The sequence below is a fragment of the Nipponia nippon genome, unplaced genomic scaffold, assembly GCF_047370975.1.
Source record: "Nipponia nippon isolate SJK-2023a ecotype South Korea unplaced genomic scaffold, ASM4737097v1 scaffold_4, whole genome shotgun sequence".
In the NCBI taxonomy this organism is placed as follows: Eukaryota; Metazoa; Chordata; class Aves; order Pelecaniformes; family Threskiornithidae; genus Nipponia; species Nipponia nippon.
The window spans coordinates 72,598,680-72,614,238 of NW_028262358.1; the positions used below are offsets into that span (position 1 = coordinate 72,598,680).

Consider the following 15,559-nt stretch of genomic DNA (forward strand, 5'->3'; position numbering starts at 1 on the left):
TGTGTGTCATCTCAGATTTACTAAGCATTTGTGCTCTTTTAGGCAAAGAAAGAGAATAAACTCAAGCAGTCTGTAGACAGTGAGTATTAATGACATGATTTACCACTGCTGCTAAATCTTTTAGCAGCTTCCCAGACTTAAACGTAATTTAACCTCAATATGCTACTTCATCCTGAAGAGCTAAATATTATTTGCTGCTTACTGAATAGGCTTGACTGAACGGTGTCTGTCTGTGTTGTGCAAGCTTTTTTGCTTCCAACCTGTTAGTATACATAATGGTCCAGATATTGTATGTCCATAATCTCATTACTTATGTCTACTTTTGGGAGAGCTAGTGCATTCTAAAGCAAACGATGAAGTGGACTGCACTGTGGGGAGAATTGCTTGGAAGGAAGGTTGTTTAGTCCACCAGCTGCTATGGAGAAGGCAGTTTTTCTGACTCTCTCCTCTTTGTTCCATCAGAAGGAGTTATGAGACACTCAAAGCTGAGGCAGAAAAGCAGTGCTTTCTTGAGGAACAGTGATTCAGAAGTATTTCTTTTAAGAGGTCTTGGGTGGCTTCTGTCTCCATGGTAGGTGATACACTAACAGGAGAAAAGTCACAACCTGATATTTTGAAATATATCCCTAATGTCTGTTTCCAATTTTTTCAGCACAGAAAGATAGACCCCCAAACTCCCATCCTCTGTAGAACTGGTTGGGTTTGCTCTACCTGCTATTGCTGTTTTGGTTTCATAGAATGTAGAATCATAGAATCATTAAGGTTGGAAAAAGACCTCTGAGATCATCAAGTCCAACTGTTAACCTAACTGCCAGGTCCACCTCTAAACCATGTCCCTAAGCACCACATCCACACGTGTTTTGAACACTTCCAGGGACTGTGATTGCACCACTTCCCTGGGCAGTCTGTTCCAATGCCTCACCACTCTCTCTGTGAAGAAATTTTTCCTAATATCTAATCTAAACCACCCCTGGTGCAGCTTGAGGCCATTTCCTCTTGTCCTATTGTTTGTTACTTGGAGAAGAGACTGAGCCCCACCTCACTACAACCTCCTTTCAGGTAGTTGTAGAGAGCAAGAAGGTCTCCCCTCAGCCTCCTCTTCTCCAAACTAAACAACCCCAGCTCCCTCAGCCACTCCTCATAAAACTTGTGCTCCAGACCCTTCACCAACTTTGTTGCCCTTCTTTGGACACGCTCCAGCACCTCGATGTCCTTCTTGTAGTGAGGTGAACACTGAACACAGTACTCAAGGTGTGGCCTCACCAGTGCCGAATACAGGGGCATGATCACCTCCCTGGTCCTGCTGGCCACACTAGTCCTGATACAAGCCAGGATGCCATTGGCCTTCTTGGTCACTTGAGCACACTGCTGGCTCACGTTCAGCCGTCTGTCAAGCATCACCCCCAGGTCCTTGTTTGCCAAGCAACTCTCCAGCCACTCTTCCCCAAGCCTGTAGCGTTGCATGGGGTTGTTGTGACCTAAGTGCAGGACCCAGCACTTAGCCTTGTTGAATCTCATACAGTTGGCCCTGGCCCATCAATCCAGCCTGTCCAGATCCCTCTGTAGAGCCTTCCTACCTTCAGGCAGATCAACATTTCCACCCAACTTGGTGTCTGCAAGCTTACTGAGGGTGCATTTGATCCCCTCATCCAGATCATCAATGAAGCTATTGAACAGGACTGGCCCCAATACTGAGCCCTGGGGAACACCACTCGTGACCGGCTGCCAACTCCATTCACCACCACTCTCTGGGCTCGGCTGTCCAGCCAGTTTTTAAGCCAGTGCAGAGTGCACTTATCCAAGCCATGAGCAGTCAGTTTCTCCAGGAGAATGCTGTGGGAGACAGTGTCAAAGGCCTTACTAAAGTCCAGGTAGACACCATCCACAGCCTTTCCCTCATCCACTAAGCGGGTCACTGTGTCATTGAAGGAGATCAGGTTAGTCAAGCAGGACCCATGCTGGCTGGGCCTGATCCCCTGATTGTCCCGCACGTGCCGCATGATGGCACTCAGGATGATCTGCTCCATGACCTTCCCCGGCATCGAGGTCAGGCTGACAGGCCTGTAGTTCCCTGGATCCTCCTTCCAACCCTTCTTGTAGATGGGCGTCACAGTAGCTAACTTCCAGTCAGCTGGGACCTCCTCAGTTAACCAGGACTGCTGGTAAATGACGGAAAGTGGCTTGGCAAGCTCCTCCACCAGCTCCCTCAGTATCCTCGGGTGGATCCCATCTGGCCCCATAGACTTGTGGGCATCTAGATGGAGTAGCAGGTTGCTGACTGTTACCTCTTGGATTATTGGGGCTTTATTCTGCTTCCCATCTCCGCCTCCCAGCTCAGGGGGCTGAATACCCTGAGGATAACCAGTCTGACTATTTAAGACTGAGGCAAAGAAGGCATTAAGTACCTCAGCCTTCTCCTCATCCTTTGTGGTGATGTTTCCCTCTGCATCCAATAAAGGATGGAGATTCTCCTTGGACCTCCTTTTGTTGCTGATATATTTGTAAAACCATTTTTTGTTATCTTTAACTGCAGTGGCCAGTTTAAGTTCTAGCTGGGCTTTTGCCTTTCTAATTTTCTCTCTGCATAACCTAATGATATCCTTGTACTCTTCCTGAGTTTCCCGCCCCTTCTTCCAAAGATGGTAAACTCTCTTTTTTTCCTGAGTCCCAGCAAAAGCTCCTTGTTCAGCCAGGCCGGTCTTCTTCCCTGCCTGCTTGTCTTTTGACATATGGGGACAGTCTGCTCCTGCACCTTTAAGACTTCCTTCTTGAAAAATGTCCAGCCTTCCTGGACTCCTTTGCCCTTCAGGACTGCCTCCCAAGGGACTCTGTCAACCAGGCGTCTAAACAGGCCAAAGTCTGCCCTTCTAGAGTCCAAGGTAGTGGTTTTACTGGTCCCCCTCCTTACTTCTTCAAGAATCGAAAACTCTATCATGATTTCATGGTCACTGTGCCCAATACAGCCTCTGACCACGACATCACCCACCAGGCCCTCTCTGTTCATGAACAGCAGGTCCAGCGGGGCGCCTCCCCTGGTTGGCTTCCTTACCAGCTGCGTCAGGAAGTTATCTTCTATGCACTCCAGGAACCTCCTAGACTGCTTCCTCTCTGCTGTGTTATATTTCCAGCAGATATCTGGTAAGTTGAAGCCTCCTATGAGAACAAGGGCTAGAGATCGTGAGACTTCAGCCAGCCACCTGTAGAATACTTCATCTGTTTCTTCATCTTGGTTGAGTGGTCTATAACAGACTCTGACCAGGATATCTGCCTTGTTGGCGTTCCCCTGATCTTTACCCATAAGCACTCGACCTTATCATTACCATCATTAAGCTCTATACAATCAAAACACTCTCTAACATATAGAGCTAGCCCACCATCTCTCCTTTCTTGCCTATCCCTTCTGCAGAGATTATATCCATCCATTGTGGCACTCCGGTCATGACAGTTATCCCACCATGTTTCCGTGATGGCGACTATGTCATAGTTTTCCTGCTGCACAATGGCTTCCAGCCTCTCCTGTTTATTGCCCATGCTGCGTGCATTGGTGTAAATGCACTTCAGTTGGGCTATTGATCTCATCTCCAACACAGGCATGCCACCCCTAGGCTCATCCCTAGCAAGCCTGGTTTTATCCCTTCCCCTGGTGAATCTAGTTTCACTCCAGGATAGATGATAATGACTAGAAGAGTGACAACCTGGCTTTCAGAATTAAGGTCTTTAAGAAAATATTGTAATTCTCTGTCCAGCCTAACATTTAAGTACAATAAAGCTAAAAAGGAAAAGCAGGAGAAAAGGAGGAGATATTTTTACCCAAGCACCCATAAACTGATTTTATGACTATCATGCTTGATTTCATGCTCATATGGGCAATATATACGAGACTTAATGTTAATGAGGGAGAGAAAAGGATCTTCTCTGGAAAAAAAAGAAAAAGAAATAAACCCTGCCTTTCCTTAAAATGACACTTTTCACTTCTAACTTGCTTTGATGAGAAAACTCACAATTTGTAAGATTTAGATGATAAATGACTATTTAAATTAAAAACAAAAAGTCATATTTGGAAAGGTTTTTCTCAACTCTGAATGGTTAAACAGAAAACACATCAAACCAGATAGGCCACTGAGATGTGTTGCCATCATTTTAAAGTGTTTGACATTTTAAAAATAGGTTTTCCCATTTTAAAAATGCACATGTTGTCGACAGATTTTTATGTTGATGACTCCAGCATCTGGTGTGAAATGTATTAAATTTTAAACATGTTGGTGCCATCTTAGACATTGCCTCTTTTTAATTAAAAGCCATAATTTAGATGTGCTCAGCTTAATTGAGTGTCATTGCCAGTGATAGCAGGAGACTCTCTACTTCCCCCTTCACTGAATAATGGTGTCTGAAAGACTGATTGCATTAAATGACAATGTAAATCGTTTGTGTTTTCTTCCATTTTTTTCCCTGCTCCTAAAAATGATTGTGTGGTTTCCTCTAGGCCAGATTGGCTTTCAGCATAGGAAAAAACAGGTAATAGTTTAAGGCAGCAGACTGGTCGGAGTGGCAAAATGGTGGCCGTAGCAGAAGAACAATTTTGGAGCAGCCCCTGCACCCATTCTGTGCTGGTGAGGGTGGTCTCATAAGCCACCCTCCTCCCACATCTGCCCTGGGCGTGGAGACCGAGCACAGCTCCTGCCAGCAGCGCTGCACTGTCAGTGCTGGGGGAGGACTGCTGATAGGAGAGATGTTGGGACACTGGCAGTAGTGGTGCCTTACTGTCTCCATGATTCATTTGGTGAAGATGTTGATTCTGCTGATGCCACCACAAATTTTGCTGCCCTGGGAAAGGAGTAGTAAATTATTTTATTCTCATCCTTGGGGTGGCAAAATCTACTTCTGCATGGCCCAACCTTATGAAGGTTGGAAGCAGGGAGAGGAGAATGCTTCTTTTACACCAAACCCATGAAGAAATGTAATGGGGAGTGGTGATTCTTTTGGGAAGGGCAAGTCGAGAAGAAAACCACTGCAGTCTTCAAACCTAGCTGCTGTCAAACTGTGTGAAGCTGAAGTTGTGATCCTGTCCTGTTAAACAGTCTGGTGTAGATGAAAGGATGACTGGAAGCACTGAGGGGGTTGCGGCTAGCTCTTCCCTGAGTGACACGTGCTCCGTGTTGTGTTGGGCAGAGGAGCAGCACCACGCTGCAGCTCCGCGAGTGTGCAGTGCAGGACTCGTGCAGCCAGACTCAGCCCTGGGATACAAGTAAACAGCCCCCTGTCAAATACTGCACTAATCTCAGCTGCTTATCGCAGGCAAAGATGGTGTCAGTGCAGAAATTTGCTCCAGAGTCTCCATACACATCACCGCCTGACCTGCATGCTGCCAATCATGAGGCTTCATACAAGGCTTATTTAAGAAATTATAGCACATTCTTCAAACCAACTCTTGCATTAACATTAGCTGCTTCACAAGTAATAATTATAATGTTGCTAATAAATAAAGGAGGTAGTCAAACTACTATCAGTTGTGATATACAACTGAGACTGGATTAACACAGTCATCCTGTTGGCCTTTTATTCATCATAAATATCAATTCATTTGGCTTGATGCACTTTACTGTGAGCTTTAGAAAAGTCATCACATTTCCAGTCTGTTGTTACTAAATTACTCCTTCCTTCATTTTGCTTCAGCCCCATTTTCAAATGATGCATCACAAAAATATACATGCATTTTATAAGTAAAAAATATTAATTGTGAGGTGTTAAATTAAAAAGAAATGGCATTTGAAAAGTGTTATGTAATTATCTTTATACTATGGAGTTATATTTACAAATATTCTTATTTCTGGTCCTCATGCAGAATTGTAAGTTGGTAAATCAACTCTCTCAAAATATTACCTGTGGCAGATATAAACTCTCCTAGCATTTTCAACAGCTCCTCTATGCCCTCTGGTGGCCTGGGGTGACAATCGCACAGTACAGTTGAAAAACATTTGCTCATACATGACAGTAGTTAAGGAAGGACAGATTTTTCGTTTTAACTTAACCACTTAATAGTGAGAGAAATTATACTTTATATCAGGTTTGTTAATTGCATGCAGCCCATAATTTTCTGAATTTTTTTCTACATACAATATGTACCTGTGTATTCTGTTAGTATAACCAAAGTGATTGCCAGCATTCATGCAGTGTTACAATTTCAAGGATTTATCAGCTATAATATCTTCAGGGGAGAGCAATAACAATTTTTTAGACAACCAGATTTTCCAATGTAACAGACCGAGGCTGCTTCTAGGATTGAAAAATATTTCCATTAAATTATTTAACTAAGAGTAGCCGCTAGTCAACATGACTAAATTCAAAATGTTTGTTTGCTGGAAATTTGGTTACTAAAACGTTACTGGACATAAACAGCAGAAGGCCTTTCCCCTATGCCTCCCTTTTGCTTTTCAGACTTTCATCTTGTGTGAGGGCCCTGAGAAGGGGACAGTAATGGTAATCACCCAAATCGATGGGTGTGGAAGGAGACACCTGGCCTGCTGGAAGGGTGTAATGTTGGGTGATGAGGACCAGGATGGCAACTGGAGCATTCCCCTCCCCTTGAGAGCTCTCTCATCACTCATCATGGAGTGTTGTTTCATTAAATGCAGGGTGGGCTACCCCTCTGAGAGGAGCTAAATCAGCTACCCTTCAGCATGTAACATAGGCTCTCCATTGCCCATTGGAAATGGACAGTGATGTCTCAGCCATGGAGTTTCATGCTAAATGACACCCCACATGAGAGACTACATTCCTTTCCAGCTCTTCAGAACTGCCCTCTCTGCTGACATTCAGCCTGCCGTTGCTACTGCTGATATTCCTTTGTAAGGGAGATCTATAAGCCAGTTGTCTCCAAACTTTTTTGATTGTGCAACCCTACCAGTAAAAAGATTTCTGAGCATTCACGCTGATATATGTTCATGTATTTATTTATTTATTTGTAAATTATATACATGTATTACTGTACTGATGAATTATGTACATTAGAGAACATACACAAAAAAAAGAAATTAAAAAAGGATGAGATAAAGGTGAAATAAACAGTATTTTTTAAATATTTATTTTATTCTATTTATTAATGGTACAAAAAATACTTTTTTCCCACACCCCAGTGGATTGTCTTGAGCACTCCCTGGGTTGCACGCACTCTGGTTTGGAGACCACTGCTCTAAACCAGATATGACAGAGCCATCAGAAATGGCAGTTACAAGCATAATATTCCTTAGATAACACACTAGGTGAATGACAGTACATTTTTTTGTCCACCTTAGGCCTGCTGCTGGTCTGGGTCTAGCCCCGGCATGCAGTCGCCCAGCCTTCTTTCTGACAGTCACAAGGAAGGACACTTTGCGTGTCATGACATGTAGGTAAATAACCTGCAGGAGGTGAGAAGAGAAAGGTCTTGTTGATTAGGAAAGAATAGATGAGAATAAAACACATTTCAATAGAAAGGGAGTCATCAGCTACTTAAATCAGAGCATTATTGGCCTGAGTTTTACATGTGCAAAACTCAGTAAAACCCATGGAAGATGTGAGTGCTTTCCAGAGAATCATGGCCGTATGGAGGGTGTATGTTTGCTCTAAAATGCTTGCCAGCCCAGCAGCTGCTATGTGGAAAGTTAGCACTGGTAAATGAAGTATTAAAAACTGATTAAAAGATTACTGTCAGTTAGGCACTCTTGGCTGGTTTTGGTGTCTTAAAAGATTGAAAATATGAGCTGCCTCACAAAAGATGTCTTTATGTATTTTTGTGTCAGTTCTTATGGTGCAAGCAAGAATCTCTGAACCTGAATGGTTAAAGACCAGTAGACTAGGTATGTTAAGCTATCTAAACAGTGGGCTTTGGTTTGAAAGAGGTTTTATATAGTTGTCATCTTTGAAACTAAAATAATTTATTTTAAGGTCCTCATAAATACATTTAGGAAAATTATAATGGTTTGTCCGTAAGCTATATTGTACCATTGCTATAATTCCTGGAAACGTAATATTTTTAAATCTTCTTAGTTTTTGATGGCGTATCTGTGAAGCACTACAGGATCAGAAAGCTGGATGAAGGAGGCTTTTTCCTAAGCAGAAGGAAAACTTTCAAAACTCTGAATGAATTTGTTGACTATTACAGTAAGAAAAGTGATGGCCTCTGCGTGGTGCTCGGAAAGCCATGCCTAAAGGTAAGAGTGGATGCTACATTGTGCAACGTGTTTTTTGTAAGCTAACTAATCAGATATCAGTCAGAAGGTGTTAACTCCATGTCTGCTTCTACCATTTCAAAATGTTGATGATCTGCTTATTTTTGGGAAGTTCTGGGTAGCACTGCAGCTTCGGTCTTGAAGCTGACATGTTAATAATAAAATACCATGCTGTTTTGAACAAATCATCATGTGGCTGGAGGAGAAAATATGCCAAATCATGATTTATGAATACCTTTTTATAAATGTATATGGAGATGAAATCTCCAACTTCATAACTCTAGCTGTCCATAAGTAATTACTGAGACAAAACCACAAGGTTCAGGTGAGCAATATGTCACTGTTCAAAAAGCTTGCTAGAGGCATGATTTCTAATTTTTACTTTTAATGGCAGGATATTTTCTTTAGAGTATTTCTTATTTCTAACAAAAAGTACCCAGGATGTGGGCTGTATTTTATGTTCTCAGCTTACTTTATCACGTGTGTGTACTCTATGCAAGCATTATTTATATCAGTTGTGACTTTACATGACATAGTTAACAATGACTTGTATATGCTGTTGAAAAAATATTAGGAGTCACAATTACTGTATTATTTATTTTCTTTTACCAGGTACAAACTCCTACTACTTTTGATTTGTCATATAAAACTGTCGATCAGTGGGAGATAGACCGACAATCTCTGAAATTGTTGAAAAAATTAGGATCTGGTCAGTTTGGTGAGGTATGGGAAGGACTGTGGAATAATACCACCCCCGTGGCAATCAAAACATTAAAACCAGGTATGTTATTTACTCTTAAATGCTAATAATGTGAAGTGTTAGCAAGGGTGCTCCTTTATTTTTTAAATGCTACTGAAAATAGAGCCTATCCATCTATGCAACCACTCTTAAAATCCATGCACTTAAACATGAAGGTTAGTAAAGCTCAAGGTCCAGATATTCTTTGGTATTTTGAATTACGATTTTATACAGTTTTCTGTTTCCCTGTGAGCTGAACTCATTCTTATTCAAATCTGTATTACATAAAAAGGCAACCCCAGCAAGGCCATCTCTTTTGTACAGTATTGCTTGTAGGGAACTGAATGACTACGTTTCATCTGTAGGTGAAGTAATCGATTTACTACTGGTTTGTCATCTGTAGAATTTCTTCTAGTGATTAGATGCTATATTATAATCATTCCTTTGGTAATATAGAATATGTACTATGTTAAGTTTGTATTTAAGAAGTGCTTTAATCTTAACATTGATTGAATAAAATTTCTCAAAATTTTTGATACACAACATTAATACCCAATATTTGCATATAATATAGCCTTGTAACTAATACAGCTTTTAACATTTTTCTTAATTATTTTTCATCAACTTCAAGTAATTTGTGCATTTTAAATTGACAACATAAAATATCTGCCAGCAGATGGCAAGAACCACATAGATAAGAAAGGTAGCCTGGATGATATACATGGTTTTTTTAAAAAGAGATAACAATATAATGAGTTGCTGTTAATTGAAAAAGCTTGTGTTAGGCATTAGTGATCATGTTTCAGGAAGCAGAACAGATTCAGATCTTTGATTCAGAAGAACAACTAAACATGCTTGAGCCCTGCTTGAATGGTCTCCTGAACAGGGAGGAATTTAAGCATGTGCTTTAGGGCTATCTTGCATCAGGATATTTTTTGTGTTTTGGGACTTGCAAATTGAAAGCAAATAAGCACCTTTTTTTCTCTGCTTAACTGAAATTAGAAAAACTGCTCAGACTAAAGGCCTTCTATAATTCATGTCAAAGACAGCATACTTTTTTCAGTGAACTGATGCATCTCCCTAGCGACCCAGTAAACACAGAAACCATCTTGAAATCTCTTTGTCCATTTCTCTTTCCTAAGACAGTATCCACTAAGCCTATACCTTTTGTGACAGGGATCCATATGCCTATTTTTATTGACTTCTGAAATCACAAGTGTGAAACCAGTCTTTTTCTTCTTGTGTCTGACCTGAATCTTTCATTCTGCAGTACAAACCCATTACCTCTTGTCTTACACACCATGACTAAAGAGTACCTATTATTTTCTTTCACTTTACAGCCGTGTTGTACATACTAGAAAACTATTATCAAGTTCCTCTTTGGTCTTCTCTTCTTTAGGTTAAACAGCTCAACCAGATTCTTCATGTAGCTCAGATGTTTTAGATGTCCCATTGTTTTCAGAAGATCTTTACTGGGCTGTTTTGAGTTGGTAACCATATTTTTTCCAAGTATGATGCTAAAAGGAAGAACAAGTCTAGATGTGTAAAGAGGGGGATTTGCTTCATGTTTCTGAAGTGCTAGGCCTCTGTTTAATCAGTCCAGTATGATGCTTGCCTTTCTTCTCCATACAACAAGAACCTAATATTTCCATCTCTGTTTATTTTCCTGTAGTGGTTTAATGCAATATCTGGACAAGTTTTATTGCAGAAGACTGAAGGGTTCTTCTTAAAGTGTGAAATTTCTTAAACAATATTTAAAGCAGGAAACTAATGAAGATGAAATGAAGAACAAGACTAAGCTATCTTAAATTTTTGTGGCATTAAATTTTCTTTTAGAAATTGTCTTTTCTTTCCTCTTTAAGAAAATATGTGGTAATTAGCACTCTAGGAAAAGATTTGTTTCTCATCAAACAAAATAATTAGATTTTGAACAAATTGCAGTGCATGCATTTCTACTTATTTTCTTTAGTGGAAAAGTGCAGCTGACATTTATCTCGTATTGCATATGCAAAAATGGGAAGCTATCTTAATCATATTTCATCTCCTTCTCTTAATAACTCACTTCAAAACTCTAATTCAGCTTTTCCTTCTGTGTAATGGGGACAGTACACATTACCAGTTCTCTGTGAAACAAACTTCTCTTTTAATAATGGATTCAGTTAAAACTGACAAGACTACCCAGAAATACATGAAACACTAGTGGCAAGTTCCAGGTGCAATTTAACTTTTTTTTTCTTTTCCTTTTTTTCCTTTTTGATGCTGATCAGCTGAATGACTGCTACTAATACTCCACCTGAAGAAAAGGAAGAGTTAGCTAATTTTATATCTGAAACAGATTTTAACATGTTTAAGGACAAACTGATCTGTGGAGGTCCGTTCTTTGACTGTTGTTCAATTCATTATCTTTTTAATGTCTTGCTGATAAAGCACACAGAGAACACAATACTTCTAGAGCAACATGAGCAGGAAAATAAGTTGGGTTTTTTTGGTTTCTATAATAATAGGGTGTCCTAAGAATGCACTTATAGAAGACTGTAAAACAATAAAAAATGATCACATGAACTACTTCTATAGGTTTGTTAGCTAAAAATTAAATTTTACAGTGGAATAAACATAATATTCACTGCAAACTTTTTATTACGTACAGACTAGCACAGTACAGAGGAAGAAGCCCGTTCAACTGTGATACTTTTTGTAGTATCATAGTTTGGCTGGGAAAAAGGGCTTGATTAATCAATACTTTTTCCTTCTCTGTTTTTTTCACTCTAGTCTGTCTCCTGTTAAGGTCAACAGTAGCAGTCTCATTGATTTCACAGTGGGTTATATTGAGTTAAGGCAGACACAAGCCCCACCTGGATGTGATGCTTGGATAGTCGAGCGTTTGTGATCTAATACTGTGATAGAGAAGTTGTGCATTGCACTTAGTGATGCTCAGAATGAAGACTTTGATTCTCAAAGACATCTTGATAAATTATATAGGTAATACTGAATCTCTTTCTTACCACTGTACTTTGTGAACTATCTTGTTCTACAAAAACAGTTTAAACAGTCTCAAATGGAAGCATTTAACCTTGTAGTATACTTCTCTAGGGAATTATGCTCTTCTGCACAATGTTTTTCACCACTTGGAATGCCTTACTGTAATCAGTTAGCACACTGGTTTTCCATACCTTGTTCTCATCATTACTCATAAGGAATAACATTTCAATAATTAAAGAAAAACCCCAATACCCTCACCCTAATCTGCGTAATAAATGCTTAGCTTGGTACTAATAAAATTATAGCAAAGGCTAGGTCTAGTAATTTCATTCATCATAATATAAAGATGATAAGTGAATGGAAAACATAGTAGTTCATGAATAATCAAGAAATGCATCACGTTATATGTTGATGATTGAAGCTTCCAATATTCACATAGGCAATATTTCAGGCTTCAAGTGTGACACGCTGCAAAATGATCCTCTCCTGTTGCTGGGCTCAAAAAACTAAATCAGTTGTCTTTACACTGCGGGAGGGTGGGACATATTTTAAAGAAAATCCTTTTTGCTAAGCTACTGTACAGTGTAGACCCACTGGAAAAGAAAGTCATCAGACCAACAGAGGGGTCTGCTAAAGTGTAAGTAATCTGGCCAATGTAGGGAATAGAGATAGAGATGGTTCTGTTAAAACTTAAAATTCTGTTAAACAGAGAAATTGTGACATGGAACCATGCTCCAAGCAGGAGCAGCTTAATCAAGAAAGGTAATCACACAGTAAACAATACAGAGGAGCATAATGCAATCAGGACGTAGATTTATAGGCCTGAAGTCCAGAAGGGATTTCTGGTAGTTTGAGTTTTTCTGTTAAGTGTTATTTTGCAGTGTACATCTGTCCTAGATCATGTATAGTCTGAATACTTTGCTGTTATATGCCATTACATTTCACCTCTCTGCTGAGATAGAGTATTTATATTTAATCAAAACACAGGTTGTTCTTGACCAGATAATAACTAGAAGTCTTCTAGTCCTGAGCTGGAGGCACAAAGAGAAGCTATCTTTGACAGTTTGTATCAATGGTATATCACTATGCCTGTAAGAATGTGGGCCTAATTTCTCATCTGGATTTACCTGATGTCTTCTCTTTAACTCTTGTTATGTCTTCTTTTAATAAAATAAAAGCCTCCTGGTATGCATTATTTTTTCTTTCCTTTCTGGAGGTACATACAGAACAAGTTAAACCAATTTTCAATTGTCTTTAGAAAGGCTAAATATAGTTTCTTGTTATATTCTCTCTCATTTCTTAAATAGTTTTTCTGGACTTACACCAACTTCTAGCTATTGCTGCTAGAAGTCTTAAAATGATTTTGTTTAGGTTAGATGACCTTCCAACCTCTAGGAAAAATCAAACTCTCAGAATTCTAGTGAGATGGCAGTGATGGACTTTTCCCAGTGCCAGTTCTCACTTAATGCAAATGTGTGATTCCTGACTTGTGAGTAATTAGGGTATTCAGAAATCTGTTTCCATTCCAATTTGGAGCAGGAGCCAATTTTTCAGATATTGCAGACGGAAGTTGAAATTTCACAAATGTTTCTTTCAGAAACATTGATGCATAGCATACTAGCTACATTTTTCCTATTTTTAGGCATCTAACATCTTAGATGTATCAGTCTTTTTTAATAATTAGTGGGAAGAAATAAGCACTTACATGTCAAATAAATCATACTATAGATTAGAAAGGTATATTACAATGAGAGAATAACATGCTATTAAAGCATGTTTCTTTCCCTTGATGGTAAAGCCTGGACAAATAACTCAGATCTAGGTGCCTGAATAATTGCCTACAGTTGGAGGAGATGAATCCAGCTACCAGCAGTGTTCTGTAATTCCACAGAATTTACAACAGTAACAATACTGAGGAAAACGTCGAGTTGGTGGAGCCTCTGAGACCTTAAACTGGTCAGCCTGGGAGGCCGCCGACCAAGAACTGCAGAGGGATTGGGGTTCCTGAGGAGACTACGGGAAATGTTCATCTGCTGATGAACCTGGTGGGGTGTCATTTCACCCCCTGCCTTTATGATTATGGAGTATCTAGTTTAACCAGCTTCAGAGTTTGGGGTTTGCAGTTCACTGGTTATGGACAACAGGGCTCCACACACAGCCCTTATGGACTGTAAGTGAGATTTTGCAGGAAAAAGAACTCAACCAGAGATGTTTTCAGATTCAATGAACCATCCTTTTTCAATGAATTCTTGTTTCTGCTAGCAGTTTGTTGTCCATCTCTAAACACAATATTCAACACTTCACTATCGAAAACATCAGAAGATGAAATCTGTTGATCCAGAACCCTTTTTTCCCCTGACTCTTCAGAGACTTTTTTCAGAGACAGTGGTGGATTATGGAGACCTTCAAAATGTCAGAATGATTAGTCTGTGATCTTTATATTTATATAATATTTCTATAAACCTTGCAGGAAGAGTCACAAGACTCATAATTAAACTAGAGTCTTTTGGTTAAAGTAATACCAAGTATTATCTTTAATATCTTTCATTAATACAACAATATTTAGAACTTTTTGTTATCTTAAACCTCATTTGTGAGTGAGACAGGATGTCATTATGCTAAAAATCATAAATCTTGATCTTTTAATTAGTACCAGCTTTCTGTGTCATCTCACCACTTCCTGGTGTTATATTCAGAGGTTGCACTGTAGCATTTTGTCCCCCTGGGACAGTACTCTCTGTTGTGGTGGATACAGATGGTGGTCATGTTCTTCCATCTCCTACTCTTCTTTGTTTCCCTTTTCTTCCATCTCCTACTCTTCTTTGTTTCCCTTTTCCCTTGTCTCCCCTTCCCCTCTTCCCCTTCTCCCCTCATTATTTCTGGCAATTTTAGTTCACCCTCTTATTGTTCCTCCAGCAAACATCCAGGGGAGAATGGCACGGGAAGAGGAGACCCCAGCCCTGGTAAGGCAGCCTATTAGCCACGGTTGCTGCTACATCCCCTCTGTAATAATCATAAATGTCCAAAGATTTGAGTTTCCCTCTTCCTTGATCTTCTATCCAATTGTTCATACTGTGCTCCCTGACACCTCCAAAGCAGGACCTGGTCCAGATGAAAAATGTCAGTGGAGCAGGAGGTTCTTTTTTCTTTTGTGCTGCAGAGAAGCTGAAGAGTTCCCACTTCCCTACTTTGTCTGTTTGGTGCTCCCCAGGATGTCCATGATGGATTTCCTTCTCTATTTGTCCTCTGATTATGCAGTCTTGTTTTAATACTCTCCTATATGCTGTCCCAAATTAGTGTTTACATTAAAAATAATACTTCTTCAGAGGAGAATCCCATGCATGCATTTTCAGATGTGTATAAAACCCCTTATCTTGTGCAGTAACCCTAATATCAAAGGAAAAGTAAGTTCCTAACTTTATAGGGGCATGGCTGAGTACACAATTACTTCAGGCATCAGGTGAAAAAATAGAGCAGTGTGGGTTTGTTACTGTGTCCAGTGCATTATGAAGACCAAATTTGCCACAGGGAATATACAGGTGCATAAACACGAACCATCCATCCTGTGCCAAAGAACTGTGTTACGTGAACCAATGGCAGGCTTCTTCAAGCTTCTGGCAGCGAGCCGCTTAAT

At 40.0% G+C, this 15,559-nt stretch overlaps 1 protein-coding gene across 1 annotated transcript in view; it reads left to right on the top strand.

Moving 5' to 3' along the window:
- FRK (fyn related Src family tyrosine kinase) overlaps positions 1-15,559 on the top strand; it is a 56,963-nt gene that overhangs the window by 26,278 nt on the left and 15,126 nt on the right. The window contains exons 3-4 of the mRNA XM_009460504.2: positions 8,026-8,189; positions 8,820-8,988. Coding sequence (XP_009458779.1) covers positions 8,026-8,189; positions 8,820-8,988 — 333 coding nt within the window. The remainder of the gene's footprint in view (positions 1-8,025; positions 8,190-8,819; positions 8,989-15,559) is intronic.